Source organism: Bombina bombina, chromosome 6 (genome assembly GCF_027579735.1).
Source record: "Bombina bombina isolate aBomBom1 chromosome 6, aBomBom1.pri, whole genome shotgun sequence".
Lineage (NCBI taxonomy): Eukaryota > Metazoa > Chordata > Amphibia > Anura > Bombinatoridae > Bombina > Bombina bombina.
In genome coordinates, this window is record NC_069504.1 from 1,066,546,246 (window position 1) to 1,066,566,833 (window position 20,588).

Below are 20,588 nucleotides of genomic sequence, written 5' to 3' on the forward strand. Positions count from 1 at the left end.
ATTCGGATTTATTCGGAGATACGGCAGCTATTTCGGATTCATTCTGTAGATTCGGAAGTATTTTAATTCGGAAATCCGAATCGATCCGAATCTCCGAATTTACTGAATTTACCGAATTTCCGAATTAATCCGAAACGAACCGCACATGTCTAGTCGCGACTAAGTCGCCCCAGCGCATACCCCTTTTTCCTAGCCATCTTATGCTTGCTACCTTGTGCGTAAAACCTAAGTGTGATCCTAACCCTGTAGTCATTGCCCTCGCGCGGGCCCAATGCACGTACCAGTGGCCCACCACCCATACCCGTAATGCTCTGCCTGTAATGAAAAAACAAATATTCATTGAACCTTAAATTTTTTATCCTCTCCTCAGAACCCCCTTTCTCGGCCGCAATAGTTGCGGCCCCTATTCGGAAAGAATGTGGCGCGAACCGTAGGTGGTTCCACCCCAGCCTCTTTGCGACCATTTCCAATACCCTTTTAAACTGATACCCCGTTAAATTGGACCCGTCCATGTGTCTTAGGAATAGCCTACCCTCCTCGCACCTTAACATCTCTTTTACCCCTGCCACTGGGCATGTGCTGCCCCAGTCTTCCTCATCGACACCCAGACCCTTTTTCCCTCTCTGTCAGTTTTTGATTTCCTTAACAGCACCATTATGTTATCCTAGTATACTTTTACATCGGCTTTCCCTACTCCATTTTCCCCGTCCCCTTTACTTGTTGCTACTAATTCCACCTATCCTAAATGCCCCCCAGAATGCCATGACGAATGCCGCCTTAAAAAAAATAGCTTCCTCCTTGCCCTTGCACACTTCACCCAATACCATGACCATTCTTTCTAACCTATCCTCCGTGATTGGTTCCCTGTCATCTGTCGCATTGTTCTCTCGCTGTATCTATCGTTATGCCTAAAAATGACAACCGCTGACTGGGCCCTTCTGATTTTTCGGCTGCTACTGGGACTCCTAGCTCCCCTAGCATATTAACTAACAAGTTTTGCAGCCTTGTGCATGCTGTGCCACCTACCATAAAATCGTCCAGATAATGCACGATTCTATCCGAACCTGTACTCGCCACCAACAACCAGTGCAGAAATATGCTAAATTTCTCGAATATGGAGCATGATACCGAGCAGCCCATCGGCAAACATTTGTCCCCGTAGAAATTCTTGTTAAATCTACACCCCATTAGTTTGAAACTCTGCGGATTTAATTGTAACAGCCTAAACGCGGACTCTATGTCTACTTTCACCATTAACGCGCCCCTCCCTGCTGCTTTTACCATCCTTACTGCTGAATTAAATGACTGATACTGTACTGACATGTCTGCCCTGTCAATTGCATCATTTACAGACCTCCCTTCTCGGATATGACAAGTGTTGTATCATGCGAAATTTACCTTTTTCTTTTTTAGGTACTACTCCTAAAGGTGATATAACTAATCCTTGTATCGGTATTTCCTTAAATGGTCCCGCCATCCTCCCCAATTTTATCTCTTTGTCCAACTTTTCCTGCAGTACCGCCAGGTACTCTGTTGCAGATTTTTAATTTCTAAATTTCTCCGCCCCACACACCTTGTTTCTTACTGGTACTACAAATCCCTCCGTTAAACCTTTTTTCCAGCAGTGTCCTATCGTCTCTATTGTCCTAGCTTGCTAGTTCTTTTATCAACCTATCTACCCTCAACGGGGTTCTGGCCATTCCCCCTTGTTCCGCCGCTACCACTTCCCCCTGAACCACGAAAAAACTGCTTGTTATTCTCTCCACCACTTTTCTTACAATCCGCCCCCACGTGGAAACCCCCACAATACCTGCATATGTGTCTAAATTTACACCCATTACCCCTCTTCTCGTTGTAGGCCCAACATTCCTTCCCTTCTGTTTCCCTGGCCTGCCTGATGCTAATGCTAGTGGGCCTCTGCCCTGTGCTGTCTGCTAGCTTTATTAAGCGCGTCCACATGTCTAATATTTTTATACCAAACTCTTTCCTTCCTTTCTCCCCTAGCTGCAGGTTCCCCCTTCTAAACTCGCCATCGTAATCCTTCCACCCGAGACCCCCGTAAGTCATGTAGTATTCCGCTATCAGATGTATGTATCTCAACATTCCTTTTACCTTTCCCGGATTTTCAGATAAAAAACATTCAGGATATATTACCATCCCTTTCACCCACTCTGGGAAGGATTGTTTCAATTTCTTACCCTTCCCTTCCTCACTTCTAGATTTTAAAGCCACTGCTTCCCTCGTAATTTCGAACACATCGACGTATTTTCCTTTCTGCACTTTCAATATGACTTTTGCTTTTAAATGAGTTGTTAATGGCATTAGTTTTGTCCCTGTAACCTCGTCATCTGCGTTAAATTCTCCTTCACTATCGCCCCCACCTGCAGGGGCTTCCCTCCCCACCTTTTTGCCTTGTTTTGCGTGTATTTTCTTTACAAATTTTTAAATTTTCCTGTTACCTTCGCCTTGCACCTTATCATCATCTGAGTCCCATTCAGATGAACTGTCTGACCCCTCATCTATGCAATACATTATTTTCTTACATTGCTTTGGATGAGCAATCTCTTCGCACTCTTTGTTCCCCTCTCCTCTATCGATTGCTCTCGTGGAGTCTCCATCCCTTCCGTTTCCACCCGTTGCGCACCTTGCTGTGCTCCGTTCCAAGTCCCACTGAAATGTAAGCAAATTAGTATTATTATATGTATATGTCCCATCTCCTCTTGATCCTTCTCCTGCCCCCCTGCCCCATTCTCTGTGCCTCTCCTTCATACCCCCCTCTCCACCCTTCCCCTCACCTCTATGCTCTGATCCTCATCTACCATAATGTACATATTGCCCTCTACGTCCCTTATTGTCCTAGGCCTGCCCCTAGCTGTCTCCTCTGCTCTATATATTTTTTGCGGCCTCTGGTTGTATTGTCCCCTGCTGTAAAAGTCCACCCACCTCTGCTCCCCTTCTGCTTCACTCGCTGGCCTATCCCTATATCCGTATCTCCATCCCTGGTGCCTCCCCTCCTTTCCTCTGGCTCCTTTCACTCTGGCTTGGCCTTCCCACCCTCACTTATCCTGTTACCCCTTGTGTCTGGCCCGCCGGGGCTCCGACACCTACTCTCCTCATTCCGGGCCCACTCGATCCCATCCTCTACTTCAGAGCCCTTGTTGTACCTGACTCCTTTTTCCACTACATATACTCCGCTTTCCCCCCTGCCTACCGCTTGTTGCACTTGTTGCCTGCGCGCATTACTGCGCCCCTACTGCTTATGGCTCCTATCCTCCGCCCCTTCTTGTGTGATCCAATATGGCGGCACCCTCCTGCCTGTGCTAATGGGGCTTACAGATGCCTGCTGCAGTCGTGCGTTGGGCCCCGCCCCACTATTGTCTCCGGGAATCCAAGATGGCCGCCCAACCCCTATGTGCTTGGTTCTCTGCCCCAGGGGAATTGGCCCCTTGCTACCACCTGCGCCCTTGCTAACAGTAGTGCGCTGCCCTTTGCGTTTAGGGATGGGTGGGGGTGACAAGCTTGCCTCTCTCCTAAACACTGCTGGCATGTCTAAGCTTGCATCAGAGTCTGAAAAAAGTGGGGGGTCACTGCCTGGATCGCAATGGTGGCTTACCTCCTCTCTCCAGCTCCGCCTCCCCGCTATCAGCCCCAGCACGTACCTTGGCGATTCCGTCAGTATTAGCTGGCATCACCTGCTCCACCAGCCCTTCCAAATGCGATGGCCCACTCTCCTCTCCTGCTCTTGGTCTAACCGCTTCCATTTTCTCCTTCTCCAGCCTCTTCAATCTTCTTTGAGCTTGGATCACCCTAGTCTTCCATATTGTGTCATCGCCGTTTAGGAACTTCCTTGGTATCTTGCGATTCCTGGCTGACATTGCTCCGCTCGGTAAAAAATGTCCTCCTGTTGAAACAAGAAAAATGTTAGTGTGCCTCACTTCCTGATACTTCTTCTTATAATACCTGCCCCTTAAGTGCCACCTCTTTCCTAATCTACCTTACCTTTGTTCCCTGTTCTTACCTCCCCCTAAGCTCCTATCACCTAAGATTGCCTCCTCCCCCCTTCTCCCAAACAAACCCTAGTTAACCCCTTCCCGTCCGTTACAGGAGCCCCTAGCCTTAGGTACGCTCCTGTCGTATTCACTCCCTCCACTTTTTTATTATCTCTCTACTAGGGCAAGTTCCAGGACTCCATGTTCTCACAGTTTTATATTTTAATTTAGCAGCAGGAGACCCCATGCCATGCACTGTGAGTCAGTCAGACTGTTCTATTATGGATTCCTTCTAAAGGGTGCTATATTGTTATTTTTGTGAGTGATGCATGTTGTGCTCTTAACTATAAACGATCTCCCCAGGGGCCAGCACATACATAAATTATATGACATAATTAGAAGTTTTTGACAATAGCATAATGTAGGACATATGGCTGTTTACTTAGCCACCCCCCACCCCCCAACCATGACAGTGCATATGGTTTAATATATACAGACATAGGAAGTGCCGCTCTGTATAGGTAGATTACACTGCAGTACACTCTCTGCACAGTATAATATTAGGGAAACTGCATTACAATTTAACATTACAATGTGAAAAGAGCAGGCTGCAACCATGTGTACTCCTTGTTTACATTTTAAAATGCCTGCTGCCTCCTAAGAAGTGAACACTAGGCTAACCCTTTTCCCTACTTGCCAGCCAGTGGCCACTATCTTATCATGTGATGTGGGAATCTGTTTATATCTAAGTAGTGGGGGCCCTATTTTTCCTACCTTTATCCAGGGAGTGGGACTTGTAGAAGCATGGCACAGGAATCAGGCACAGGCAGCAGCATGAATCCCTCCCTTCTCAAGTTAAGTCATCACGTGATGTAAACCTCCTGTATGTCAGTCAGTTATATTCAGTCACTTCCCGTGCATTGTTTGTCCCGCCCACCTACCCGCCCCCTCACCAATGAAAATGCAGCTGCTTCGTGTCTGACTGCCTTGGATATCATTACAGCAGCATATTAGTTTGGTTTTTACTGGCAACTGATTTCCCATGCACATCAGAACTTGTGGAAAACCTGCTCTGCTGCTTTAGTAAAAATCAAACTATATATAAGTGACAGAGCTTGCTGGATTACAGGAGGTTGGTGGGCGTGACATTAATGATGATGTAGGTGGGGCCAAGGGGACCTGCGGCCCACCGTGCAAATCCCTGCTATGCCCAATGGCCAGTCTGGGCCTGGGTATGGATAAGACACTGTGTGGCATATAGCCACTGAGGATTGCAGCTTCGTTTCCCTCAATCACCAAACCGTTGTTCTCCTTCGGATAAAATCCTCACCTCCCCAACAGAAGATTAACCGTTTCGGAAGGGAGGTTATTACCCTGTTTAGAAGGGATCTTTATAACCTCTCTGATGTGTAAAAGAGAAAGAAGGATGTGGGCTTGCAAACTTGTTGGTAAACTCGTTTGTATAAACACACTTTATTTTGTTACTATTTCACATATGTACATATAAAATTAGCAATCATCCAATTAGTGATTGTAAAATTAAAATAACACCAAAATACTGGAGATAGTAAAAGCTGTGCTGTAGTACCAATATCGTAGCTTAGGCTAGTGAGGGGGATGGCCTGACGTGTTTTGTGACGTGATAGGTCATTTCATCAGATGTAGGGCCGCAACCTACATTATACCTATGAACCCCTAATCTGCTGCCCCTAACATCGCCGACACCTATATTATATTTATTACCCCCTAATCTGCCCCCCCCCAACGTCGCCGCCACCTATCTACACTTATTAACCCCTAATCTGCTGACCGGACATCGCCGTCACTATAATAAATGTATTAACCCCTAAACCGCCGCACTCCCGCCTCGCAAACACTATAAGAAATTTTATTAACCCCTAATCTGCCCTCCCTAACATCGCCGCCACCTACCTACAATTATTAACCCCTAATCTGCCGCCCCCAACTGTTCCGATCAGCCAATAAAATGAGAGGTCAATCCGATTGGCTGATTGGATCAGCCAATCGGATTGAACTTCAATCTGATTGGCTGATTGCATCAGAATCCTATCAGCCAATTGGAATTTGAGGAACGCCATCTTGGATGACATCATTTAAAGGAACCTTCATTCGGCCTTAGGACATCATACGAAGAGGATGGCTCCGCGTCGGATGGATTCAAGATGGCTCCGCTCCGGTTGATTGAAGATTGAAGATGCCGGTTGGATTAAGACATCTGCCGCTTGGAGGACCTCTTCTGCCCCAATCGGATGAAGACTTCTGCCGCTCCGGATGTCCACTTCTGGCCCATCAGTGCCCGGCTGGGTGAACATGGCTCCAGGTAGGGTGATCTTCAGGGGGGTAGTGTTAGGTTTTTTTAAGGGGGGGATCGGGTGGGTTTTAGAGTAGGGGTATGTAGGTGGTGGGTTGTAATGTTGGGGGGGATTGTATTTTTATTTACAGGTAAAAGAGCTGATTACTTTGGGGCAATGCCCCGCAAAAAGCCCTTTTAAGGGCTGGTAAAAGAGCTGATTACTTTGTAATTTAGGGTAGGGCATTTTATTATTTTTTGGGGGGCTTTTTTATTTTATTAGGGGGCCTAGATTAAGTGTAATTAGTTTAAACTTCTTGTAATATTTTTTTATTTTTTGTAATTTAGTGTTTGTTTTTTGTACTATAGTTTAGTTTATTTAATTGTATTTTAGTTTAGATAATTGTAGGCAATTAATTTAATTAATGTGTTAGGTAGTGTTAGGTGTATTTGTAACTTAGGTTAGGATTTATTTTACAGGTAATTTTGTAATTATTTTAACTAGGTAGCTATTAAACAGTTATTAACTATTTAATAGCTATTTTACCTAGTTAAAATAAATACAAAGTTGCCTGTAAAATAAATATAAATCTTAAAATAGCTACAATGTAACTATTAGGTAAGTATTTAGTTTTAAATAGGATTAATTTATTTAATGATAGTAAATTTAGTTTGTTTAATTTAAATTATATTTAAGTTAGGTGGGTGTTAGGGTCAGGGTTAGACTTAGGTTTAGGGGTTAATAATTTTATTATAGTAGCGGCGACGTTGGGGGCGGCAGATTAGGGGTTAATAATTGTAGGTAGGTGGCGGCGATGTTAGGGAGGGCAGATTAGGGGTTAATAAAATTTATTATAGTGTTTGCGAGGCGGGAGTGCAGCGGTTTAGGGGTTAATACATTTTTTATAGTGGCAGCGAGGTCCAGTCGGCAGATTAGGGGTTAATAAGTGTAGGTAGGTGGCGGCAACGTTGGGGGGGGCAGATTAGGGGTAATAAATATAATATAGGTGTCAGCAATGTTAGGGGCAGCAGATTACGGGTTCATAGCTATAATGTAGGTTGCGGCGGTGTCCGGAGCGGCAGATTAGGGGTTAATAATAAAATGCAGGTGTCGGCGGTAGCAGGGGCGGAAGATTAGGGGTTAATAAGTGTAAGGTTAGGGGTGTTTAGACTCGGGGTTCATGTTAGGGTGTTAGGTGTAGACTTAGAAAGTGTTTCCCCATTGTGAACAATGGGGCTGCGCTAGGAGCTGAACGCTGCTTTTTTGCAGGTGTTAGGTTTTTTTTCAGCCAGCTCAGCCCCATTGTTTCCTATGGGGATATCGTGCACAAGCACGTTTTTCCAGATACCGTAAGCAACGCTGGTATTGAGGGTTGAAGTGGAGCTAAATTATGCTCAACACTCCCTTTTCTGAGGCTAAGGCAGCCATTAAGACAACTCGTAATACCAGCGTTGGCTTAAGGGTGCGCTGGAAACAAAGCCTTGTTAGGTCTTTACCGACAAATCTCTAAATCTAGACGAATATAAAAAAAAACTTGTTTGTTATAAATTTAAAAAGAGGATGGCATTGTAATATGTCATATACATTGTACTTTCTGTGTGCTTTTTTTATTTTATTAAACCTCACTTATCCTCAAAATTAGTTCTAATTGTGGGTTACTATGCAGAAATTCCTAATATTAATCACAAGAATGCAGCAAGATCAATATCTTTATTGAGACCCCTGCATCCAAACACTTCAGAGCATGAATCCAGAAGGTCTCCCTTTCTCAAAGTTCCAGTAACCTGCTCCAACCCCTGGGTCCCACCTGTGTCTGCTCAATCACTTTTATGAAAAACTGTGATGGATCACTATTATGCACATTCTTAAAATGTCTTATTAGTGGAGTCTTTAGAATGCCTGTCTCTATGTTTTGGTATGCTCCAAGCATCTCACTTTCAGGATATGTTTAGTTCTACCTACATAACTTAGTTGATTCTTGCATTTACACTCAAGCATATACACGACATAGTCTGACTTGCAATTCAACTTTCCCTTGATGTTATAGGTTCTACCCTTATCATCCACTTCAATAATTTTATTATAGTCTTTTGAGTGGTGTGTGTGGCTACAGCAGACACAGCTCTTTCTAGAACATTTTAAAAAGCCAGTTAGGGATGGTAAACCTGCATTCTTTTTCTCTTTACTGGGTTCTCTAATGATACTGGGAGCTAAAATGTTTTTTATACATTTATTTATCTTAAAGATCACTTCCGGATAGTTTCCTATGTTGTCTTTCAACAAAGGATCTTTTCTCAGTAAGTCCCAATGTTTCTTAAAAATATCTTTGAGTGTAGCCAGTATTGAAAGTGGTGACAAAACTCAGGCATCTCTTATTCTTATTAGCCTTGTCCTTACCTTCAGTCCAGTAGTTTGTGTGTCTTTGCTTCTAATATTTGCAACTAAATTGTTTCTATTTTGACCTTTTGCCTTATTATGTGCTCTTTCTATGGTATCTGGTTTAAAATGTTTTGCTTGAAACCATCCTTTTAATCTTGTGGCTTCATCCTCAAAATCTTCCAGGCGACTACAGTTCCTCCTGATTTTCTGGAACTGCCCGAAGGGCACGTTCTCAATCCATTTTGGATGGTGACCACTTCGGACATCCAGAAAACCATTAGTATCTGTGTCTTTCCTGTAGCCTTTTTTACCTATTTTATTCTCTTCACTGAACAGGAGAACATTCAGGAAATTCATATCACTTGTATCTGAGCTCCCTGCGAATTTTAAATTCATATTATTTGAATTTAGTTGTTCTGTAAACATAGACCAGCTTAAAGGATCACCATCCCAAATTATCAGGATATCGTCTATGTATCTCTTCCAAAATACCAGATGTTCATCCTTATACTTGTTATTTTCATGTATCATGTTTTCCTCCAGGCAACCAACAAACAGATTTGCCAAATTGGGGGCAAATTTCGTCCCCATGGCGGTGCCCTTTTTTTGCAGATAGAATTTGTTCTGAAAAAGAAAATAATTCTTCTGCAGAACAAATCTAATAGATTCTAGTATAAAATCCTGTTGGGACTCCAGAAACTGTTCATATTTCCTTATGAAGTGTTTAAAGAGGTCTTTCGTTTGCCCCAACACAAACCCCCAGTTCTTTTGATCTGTTTGTTGATATTAACAAATTCATTAGAAAATTAACACTTACAAGACATTTTGAAAAAGGGAAAATACAAAAAATAGAGGGCACCCTAACGGGGGATGATAAAGAAACATTACAGGCCCTTGCAGACTTTGATCTGGAATATGGTAGCCAAGCTGAAAATGACCTTGAGTTATGGTCGATTCATGAGGATGAGTATTTAGAAAGAGAGGATTTTACTCATAGCAAACTGAAACCAAAATCAGTATTTTTTCCTGTACATTCTTGGGGACAATATATCACACAATTTAAGGATGCAGTGCTCCGGGAGTGCACAGAGATGTGCAAGAATTTCAAAATAAATAAACACAACCTTAGTTTGAAAGAAAAAGAGGCCCTGAAAAGGCTAAAAGAGAAAGAAAACATTGTCCTTTGTGCTGCGGACAAGGGGGGTGGTATTATCATTCAAAATAAAATTGACTATCTAAAGCAAGCATACAATTTGCTATCCAATGTAGAGACATACAAGGTTCTGAGTGGCGACCCAACCCCCCTATTCTGCGATGAATACAGATCACATATTAATCAGGGATATAAAGATAAAATATTAAATTTAAGTGAATGGAAATTTTTGGCAAGTGATGAACCGAATATTGCAATATTCTATCACTTGCCAAAAATACACAAGGAGCAAAAATGTCCACTTGGGAGACCCATTATATCGGGTAAATATTCACTAACTGCAAGGCTCTCCAAATACGTAGACGTGTATCAGGATTTTATACTATAAGCTATTAGATTTGTTTTGGAGAAGAATTATTTTCTTTTTCAGAACAAATTCTATCTGCAAAAGAAGGGCACCGCCATGGGGACGAAATTTGAACCCAATTTTGCAAATCTGTATGTTGGTTGCCTGGAGGAAAACATGATATATGAAAATAACAAGTATAAGGATGAACATCTGGTATTTTGGAAGAGATACATAGACGATATCCTGATCATTTGCGATGGTGATCCTTTAAGCTGGTCTATGTTTGCAGAACAACTAAATTCAAATAATATGAATTTACAATTCACAGGGAGCTCAGATACAAGTGATATCAATTTCCTGGATGTTGTCCTGTTCAGTGTAGAGAATAAAATAGGTACAAATGGATACAGGAAAGACACAAATACTAATGGTTTTCTGGATGTCCGAAGTGGTCACCATCCAAAATGGATTGAGAACGTGCCCTTTAGGCAATTCCAGAGAATCAGGAGAAACTGTAGTCGCCTGGAAGATTTTGAGGATGAAGTCACAAGATTAAAAGGACGGTTTCAAGCAAAACATTTTAAACCAGATACCATAGAGAGAGCATATAATAAAGCAAATGGTCAAAATAGAAACAATTTAGTGCAAATATTAGTAGCAAAGACACACAAACTACTGGGTCTGAAGGTAAGGACAAGGCTAATAAGAATAAGAGATGCCTGAGTTTTGTCACCACTTTCAATACTGGCTACACTCAAAAAGATATTTTTAAGAAACATTGGGACTTACTGAGAAAAGATCCTTTGTTGAAAGACAACATAGGAAACAATCCGGAAGTGATCTTTAAGAAAAATAAATGTATAAAAAACATTTTAGCTCCCAGTATCATTAGAGAACCCAGTAAAGAGAAAAAGAATGCAGGTTTACCATCCCTAACTGGCTTTTTAAAATGTTCTAGAAAGAGCTGTGTCTGCTGTAGCCACACACACACCACTCAAAAGACTATAATAAAATTATTGGAGTGGATGATAAGGGTAGAACCTATATCATCAAGGGACAATTGAATTGCAAGTCAGACTATGTCGTGTATATCTGCCCTTAGACGTAGCATTCTACATAAGGGAAGTAAATGTTTCTTCCCAGAACAAATATGGAGATTGGTAATATGACAAATTAGTAGTCAGTGATGTTATTAGAATAAAAATAGGAGGCTTGGGGGGGGGGCGTTCCCTACCTCTGATGAAGTGACCTAAGGACTTTTTTGCTGTGCGCCCTTCCATCTTCTGTTCTATATATATATATATACAGGGAAGGGGGCTGCACTCTCAGACTGGACTGGGTACACATCCCATGACCCTGCAACATGCTCAGCCCTGGGTGCTATAGCACTCTCAGGAAGCTGTGCTGTCTTCAGAGTCACAGGCAGTTAACCCCAGACAACACACAGAAAAAGTCCAGCACTCGTTTACAAGCTCTCAGCTAAGATTAAAAGCAAAACTGGAAGAGTTAGTTACCACATCTGGCTTGCATTTGTATGGCTCTATTAGGGACCCAGGTTTAGGAAGAAACATTGATGTGGTACCTGTGCTTGTCCCATTTGGCCAGATGCGATAACTAACTCTTCCAGTTTTGCTTTTAATCTTAGCTGAGAGCTTGTAAGCGAGTGCTGGACTTTCTCTGTGTGTTGTATATATATATATATAATAAAGCAGATGGAGAGCACTCTCACTTCGTTAACAGCTTGTCAGGGTGCATGCAAGACAACAGCATAGGAAAAACAATGGCTGAGGGTCTGAGGAAGGGGATACGGACCCCTTAAAGGCACGTTTGTTAAAAGAACAGCGAGTGCAAGCCATTGTTTTTCCTATATATATATATCTAAAGGAATATCTATTTAAAAACACTTCAAACATATTCCCCTATGTTAAAAACATTGGAATGTGAAATATTTACAGTAAATACATAGTTAAAGATTTTATTAAATATGAATATTTAATAAATATGCTTTTACATGTTTTCAGCTTCTTGACTGCTATGGGCTCCAATGCAATGTGTGTCTATATATGTATACACATGTATTTATGTGTTTATATGTGTATATATGTCTATAAATACATATGTACACAATCACATATAAATACAGGGGCGTAACTAGCGGTGATGCGAAGGTCGCCATTGCGACCGGGCCCAGCAGGTCCCACTCACAGGGGGGCCCAAGATTTCAGGCTGTATTTTTTTTTTTTATTATTATTATTTTTTTTCCATCCAAATAAAACTTTAATTGATGACTGATTGCAATTTCCAGGGCAGGCACTGCAGCACAATTGCACAGACAGTCACAAACACACTGTCAGTGTTTTCTTTATTTGATGTTTGTGTGACCTGCTGCCGGCTGCCCCGGAACTTTCCATTTTGGCGCGCACTGCCGCGCATAGGCTAGAGCGTCTGCCTCCTTCCTCCTGACTGACTGGATGCACAAGTATCTCAATAGTCTCGTGACTGCACGTGCAGCCTAGTCAGGAGGTGTCATCAAGTCTGGAGTGGAACTGGTCTGGCGGAGTCTGCAGGCTTGCTTAGCAGTGATTCAGTGAGTGAGACCGGAGAAGCTGTGGAGAGAGAGATTCTCTAGTGGCAGGCACGGTGAGCTCAGGCTGAGGGGGGCCGGGGGGGCCACGGGGGGCATGACACCGTGTCACTGTGTCATGTTGTGTTGGATCTGGATGGGAGAAAATCTGCTTGGCACTGCACGGGTTATATGGGGTTAATAGGTAGACGGGGGGGCTTAAAGTGTGTGACTAAATTGTTTGTGGGGGTAGAAGATAGAGATAAGAGCGACAAACAGGTGACATGTTTAATAGCTAATAGGGGATACAACTGAAAGCTTTCAGGACACTGAGGTCCCTTGTCAAGCCTTATTAGAATGCCTAAGGAAGGAACCTCAGTGTCCTGAAAGCTTGTATCCAATATAGTTATTCAATGTAGTATCACCTCTATGTCGCTCTTATTTACTTACAAAAGGATTTTACTTCTTTCAATGTCATTAATGCTTATGTAGAGCTAACAAAACAGGTCTTCAATTTTATTCTATAATGGGCAACTGATAATTGTTGGTACTAAATATAAATAACTCTATAAAATATATTAATATATTAAACAGTATTACTTTATGTTGATGGTGCCAACATCTACTATTGCAGTAATAATGCATGATAAGAGAAAAGCTTTCCTGAGTTCACGGTCTTACTCAGGTCTGAGGTAAAAGTACTATTGATTTATAGATGGCATTTACATACAGAGTAGGGATAGAAGGCCAGAAAGGGATATGAGGACAAAGACTTTGAGTCTAAGAGCCCCATTTATCCAAAATTTGCCAGCATAGATAAAGCTCATGCAAACCTTTCTTTTTTTATTTTAAGTATATTGTTATTTACATTACAAGGATACATTTATAATAAAGTTATGTTCATTATTTCCCACTATTTATACTACTACGCTTATGTCCATTTTTATGCCATTTTGTTTTTTGCATACCTGCTTGCATGTGTTATGAAATCCTCATAATTTTAGGATGTCAGGTATACTTGTGTATGTATATGTGTTTGTTCTGTGTTTGTGTGACTGTGTGTGTACGTAGGTGAGCATGTGTGTCTGTGTGTGCTTGAGTGTGTGTGTGTGTGTATATATATGTATGAGTAAGTGCGTGTGTGCATATGTGTGTGCTTGTGTGAGTGTGTATGTGTGCTTGTGTGAGTGTATGTGTGTCTGTCTCTTGGCTACAAAATTAGGGCAGTTCCATTTTTTTATTTATATCATGACTGACAGACTCTAAATGTTTTCTTTTTTTGTTTTGTTCTTTTTTTTTTTTTTTTTTTTAAAAAGGAGGGATAAATAATATAATATATACTTTTTTAATGTTTTTTATATATATATATATATATATATATATATATATATATATATATATATATATATGTATGTATTGCAAGTTGGGGGGGGGGCCCTTCATGAATTCTTGCACCGGGGCCCTGAGGCTTCTAGTTACGCCTCTGTATAAATACATATATACATGTGTACACATATATAGACATATATATATATATACACACACACACATATTTAGACTTTTATATGTATGTATCTCTGTGTTAAAGCCCTTTGCAGACGTTTTTTTTCTCTAACACCTAAGACCTCATATCTTTGAGCCCTTATAACTTTTTTATGCAATATTTTTTAAATAATTTTATTAGACAGTGTTATTATGAGTGTAACTGTACATTGAAATATATTTTTTATGTGTTTTGTGCAACTTTTTTGACTCACATAACAGTTAACCAGAGCTCTGAAGTCACGCTCTCCTATCGCTCATTAAATTTAATTGCGCTCAAGCGAACGCGTTTACTTGCAACTCGTAATACACATACTAATTCTGACGTGTGCAAAGCGAGCAATAGTTAATGCTCCATTTGTAATCTCCACTTGTAATCTAGCCCTCTGTAATTACAATATTTTTCTGCAGTCTTGCAACAAATCAAACTTACTAGGGCCTAGATTTAGAGTTTGACGGTAGCCGTGAAAACCAGCGTTAGAGGCTCCTAACGCTGGTTTTAGGCTACCGCCGGTTTTTGGAGTCAGTCAGGAAAGGGTCTAACGCTCACTTTTCAGCCGCAACTTTTCCATACCGCAGATCCCCTTACGTCAATTGCGTATCCTATCTTTTCAATGGGATCTTTCTAACTCCGGTATTTAGAGTCGTGTCTGAAGTGAGCGTTAGAAATCTAACGACAAAACTCCAGCCGCAGAAAAAAGTCAGTAGTTAAGAGCTTTCTGGGCTAACGCCGGTTTATAAAGCTCTTAACTACTGTGCTCTAAAGTACACTAACACACATAAACTACCTATGTACCCCTAAACCGAGGTCCCCCCACATCGCTGCCACTCGATTAAATTTTTTTAACCCCTAATCTGCCGACCGCTACCTACGTTATCCTTATGTACCCCTAATCTGCTGCCCCTAACACCGCCGACCCCTGTATTATATTTATTAACCCCTAACCTGCCCCCCACAACGTCGCCGCCAGCTACCTACAATAATTAACCCCTAATCTGCCGACCGCAAAGCGCCGCTACTTACGTTATCCTTATGTACCCCTAATCTGCTGCCCCTAACACGCCGACCCCTATATTATATTTATTAACCCCTAATCTGCCCCCCACAACGTCGCCTCCACCTGCTTACACTTATTAACCCCTAATCTGCCGAGCGGACCGCACCGCTATTATAATAAAGTTATTAACCCCTAATCCGCCTCACTAACCCTATAATAAATAGTATTAACCCCTAATCTGCCCTCCCTAACATCGCCGACACCTAACTTCAAACATTAACCCCTAATCTGCCGACTGGAGCTCACCGCTATTCTAATAAATGTATTAACCCTAACACTAACACCCCCCTAAATTAAATATAATTTAAATCTAACAAAATAAATTAACTCTTATTAAATAAATGATTCCTATTTAAAGCTAAATACTTACCTGTAAAATAAATCCTAATATAGCTACAATATAAATTATATTTATATTATAGCTATTTTAGGATTTATATTTATTTTACAGGTAACTTTGTATTTATTTTAACCAGGTACAATAGCTAAAATAGTTAAAATAATTACAAAATTACCTGTAAAATAAATCCAAACCTAAGTTACAATTAAACCTAACACTACACTATCAATAAATTAATTAAATAAAATACCTACAATTACCTACAATTAAACCTAACACTACACTATCAATAAATTAATTAAATACAATATCTACAAATAAATACAATTAAATAAACTAACTAAAGTACAAAAAATAAAAAAGAACTAAGTTACAAAAAATAAAAAAATATTTACAAACATCAGAAAAATATTACAACAATTTTAAACTAATTACACCTACTCTAAGCCCCCTAATAAAATAACAAAGACCCCCAAAATAAAAAAATGCCCTACCCTATTCTAAATTACTAAAGTTCAAAGCTCTTTTACCTTACCAGCCCTGAACAGGGCCCTTTGCGGGACATGCCCCAAAGAATTCAGCTCTTTTGCCTGTAAAAAAAAACATACAATACCCCCCCAACATTACAACCCACCACCCACATTCCCCTAATCTAACCCAAACCCCCCTTAAATAAACCTAACACTAAGCCCCTGAAGATCTTCCTACCTTATCTTCACCATACCAGGTACACCGATCGATCCAGAAGAGCTCCTCCGATGTCCTGATGCAAGCCCAAGCGGGGGGCTGAAGATGTCCATGATCCGGCTGAAGTCATCATCCAAGCGGGAGCTGAAGAGGTCCATGATCCGGCTGAAGTCATCATCCAAGCGGGAGCTGAAGAGGTCCATGATCCGGCTGAAGTCTTCTATCAACGGCAACTTCAATCTTCTTTATTCTGGATCCATCTTGCAGACCTCCGACGCGGAACATCCTGCTGCCCCGACGGACTACCGACGAATGAAGGCTCCAAGATGGTGTCCCTCGAATTCCAATTGGCTGATAGGATTCTATCAGCCAATCGGAATTAAGGTAGGAAAATTCTGCTTGGCTGATGGAATCAGCCAATCAGAATCAAGTTCAATCCGATTGGCCAATCCGATCAGCCAATCAGATTGAGCTCGCATTCTGATCGGAACAGCCAATCGGATTGAACTTGATTCTGATTGGCTGATTCCATCAGCCAATCAGAATTTTCCTACCTTAATCCTATCAGCCAATCGGAATTCGAGGGACGCCATCTTGGATGACGTCCCTTAAAGGAGCCTTCATTCATCGGTAGTCCGTCGGGCCAGCAGAATGTTCTTTATAATAATAACTTTATAATAATAGCGGTGCGGTCCGCTCGGCAGATTAGGGGTTAATAAGTGTAGGCAGGTGGAGGCGACGTTGTGGGGGGCAGATTAGGGGTTAATAAATATAATATAGGGGTCGGCGGTGTTAGGGGCAGCAGATTAGGGGTACATAAGGATAATGTAAGTAGCGGCAGTTTACGGAGCGGCAGATTAGGGGTTAAAAATAATATGCAGGGGTCAGCGATAGCGGGGGTGGAAGATTAGGGGTTAATAAGTGTAAGGTTAGGGGTGTTTAGACTCGGGGTACATGTTAGAGTGTTAGGTGCAGACGTAGGAAGTGTTTCCCCATAGCAAACAATGGGGCTGCGTTAGGAGCTGAACGCGGCTTTTTTGCAGGTGTTAGGTTTTTTTTCAGCTCAAACAGCCCCATTGTTTTCTATGGGGGAATCATGCACGAGCACGTTTTTGAAGCTGGCCGCGTACGTAAGCAACTCTGGTATCGAGAGTTGAAGTTGTGTTAAATATGCTCTACGCTCCTTTTTTGGAGCCTAACGCAGCCATTCTGTGGACTCTCAATTTATTTAAAAGGTGCGGCCAGAAAAAAGCCAGCGTTAGCTTTTTTGGTCGTTACCGACAAAACTCTAAATCTAGCCGTAGGTGAGTCTAAAAAATGTTTTGAATGCAATAAAACCTTTATTATACAAAAGCCAAACTCTCCTCACCACGTGCAAATCCATACTTGACACTTGAGTAGACAAGGTTTGTCACTTAGTGATCTCTACAAAATATGATTTAAAGGACCAGTCAACACAGTAGATTTGCATAATCAACAAATGCAAGATAACTAGACAATGCAATAGCACTTAGTCTGAACTTCAAAATTAGTAGTAGATTTTTATTTTTAAATTTTAAAAGTTATGTCTTTTTCCACTACCCCTGTACCATGTGACAGCCATCAGCCAATCACAAATGCATACACGTACCAGGTGAGAGCCATCAGCCAATCACAAATGCCTACACGTTTATTCTGTGAATTCTTGCACATGCTCAGTAGGAGCTGGTGACTCAAAAAGTTTAAATATAAAAAGACTGCACATTTTGTTAATGGAAGTAAATTTGAAAGTTGCTTAAAATGGCATGCTCTATCTGAATAATGAAAGTTTAATTTTGATTGAGTGTCCCTTTAAGAAAAAAGGGAAGAAAATAAGGATTAGTAGGTGCACATCAACCTTCAAATGTAACTTTTATAACATTATTTATAATTAAATTAAAAAAGGGCTATAATCACACAAGAGAAAAAAATTAAATATTATCCTCATAAGAGGATCTCTCTGGATCCAGGGGATGCAAGTGTATTTGTAGTAACAAAAACGAAAAAGAGAAGAAAAGAGTCACACTATAAAATGGACCCCCAGTATTCCTGGGCAATAACCGGACACCTTGGCATCATTTGGGAGCATTGTTGTTAGTGACTGTAATACCCAAAAGAAAAGAAAATTAAACCATGTTAAATTAAAGAGCATTTGTGCCCACGTGTAATATTCAATCTTGTATAAGATGATCTCCTGCAAATTAGGGACAGATATGCAGCGGCGTTAGGCTTGTGAAGTCTGCAGTGTGTTTCTAATCCTCAGAATAGGAAAAGGGGCCAAAATAAATAACAAAAGTACATAGCAAAGTTGTTTTACTATACATTATAAATCATTTTATACTACAGGTTCATGCCGCTTTAAGTACCATGTGTTTATATGACAAGCTCTTAGTGAATGAAATGGGGACACGTAAATGTTGACCATATTATTACAGGTTAGCTCCGGTTTTATAAATCCATCACTAGCCCTATATTGAGTGAGGATGACCTATAACAGTTACCCATACTCACACAGAGCACAATTTATTTCTATTTTACTATTTCTGATCTAAACATTGGAATAGGGGCCATATACTGCTACTTTTAAAGGAACATTAAACACTTCTTTGTTTTGTGTAAAAATTGTGCCCTACCCATCAGAGATAAAAAAACAAAAAAACAAAACCTGTCACAGGCCTCTGTGAGTAATGTGATGCAAAGCACAATTTTAGAAAAAATCAAGAGTTAAAGGACAACAATTGTATCTGCACACAAAAACATAGAGAAGTTCAATGTCCGACTTACATTTTACTATAACCTTTTGGGGGGTTTTTTGCTACAAAAGTACACATTTGGTTTCTTCTCTAGCATCTTTATCTCTTTCCCTAGATAGCCGAAGCTATGGAGATCATGTTAATAGCTGTTGTGTCCTCATCCATACGCTGTGAATGGCACCTGAAAGGCTGGCAGATTGCTTTGGTGACTATGGTGAGTTTAGTCATTAAAAACAGAATTAGACCCATTAGCTTGACTTAGCAGAGAGTGAAATTTTACACAAATAACAATATCTTTGATAGACAAGAGTTAGTGTCATCACCGATAAATCTTTGCAGGGGTGAATCCTAGTCCTCACACCAATCCCGAACCCTAAACCTTATCCCTTAGCCCTAACTCTAGTCCCTATGCCAAAAACGTTGCATTATATTGAGATTATCGAACATAAAATTCTCACACCATGATGACGTGGGCCGCAGAGATTTACCAGCAACATTCTAGATAAAAGATTGTTGTAGTAGATGTTAATCTTGTGGCTGTGATATTGTGGTTAGATACCTCTTAAGCAGAACGAAAAATGTTTAAAGGGACATTAACCATTTTGTAATCACGGGATTTTTCTACACATACTAGATGATTGTGAAATCGTTTGGAATGCATAAATTATATTTGCTTTAATGGTTTTTCAATAGTCAAACTCCAACCCCCACTTGCCCTATTGGGAGGAGCCAGTCAGGTGTTGTTACTGAAGTAAACACTCTAATCATTTGTTATCAAAAGTTCCATTATTTAGCAGTTCGTCATCTGATCATCTGTACTTTACTTTACAGTTAGGGGGAAAATATGTGGCAGAATTATGTCTGTGAAGTCTGTATGCATGTGCATTTCCGATTTTGAAAATTGGGAAAACAGAAATTTCAGAAAATGAAAATAGTTAAAAATAAATAATTAAGTATATTACAAGATGCTTTACTATATATAAATATACATTTCATATTATAATCTAAAGGTGTGTACTGTCCCTCTAATATAAACCCCAATGCAGCTGTTAAATTTTGTAATTATGTTTTTTTGTTTCATTGTTCCCATTGCTCTCAATCTTTAAAAGCAAAAAACAAAACACGAACAAAGAATATAAACAATATGATCACAGCTGCTGTTGTTTGTTTTGTAGATGGTGTTTTTAGGATACATGGTGTTCAGCATTCTTCTCGGTCTCTTAGCAGACAGATATGGACGACTGAAGGTAAATTGTATCTGCAGTGTATGTAATGATAAAAATGACAATATTTTCCAATGGTAGTTAGGGATGGGCGAATATGGTGAAGGTGCAATTAGCTTGGCAGAACGAACAGTCTTGTGGACATTTGTTTTGGAAAAATCAAATGTTAATAAGAATGAAAATCCATCAAAATTCAGTAATGTTCTTTACGGTTTTCGAATG

At 40.6% G+C, this 20,588-nt stretch overlaps 1 protein-coding gene across 1 annotated transcript in view; it reads left to right on the plus strand.

The window, feature by feature from the left end:
• The first annotated feature begins 20,318 nt into the window (after nt 1-20,318).
• The window catches only part of SVOPL (SVOP like), a 163,288-nt gene continuing 163,018 nt past the window's right edge, over nt 20,319-20,588 (plus strand). Inside the window, exon 1 of the mRNA XM_053719681.1 lies at nt 20,319-20,390. Coding sequence (XP_053575656.1) covers nt 20,319-20,390 — 72 coding nt within the window. The remainder of the gene's footprint in view (nt 20,391-20,588) is intronic.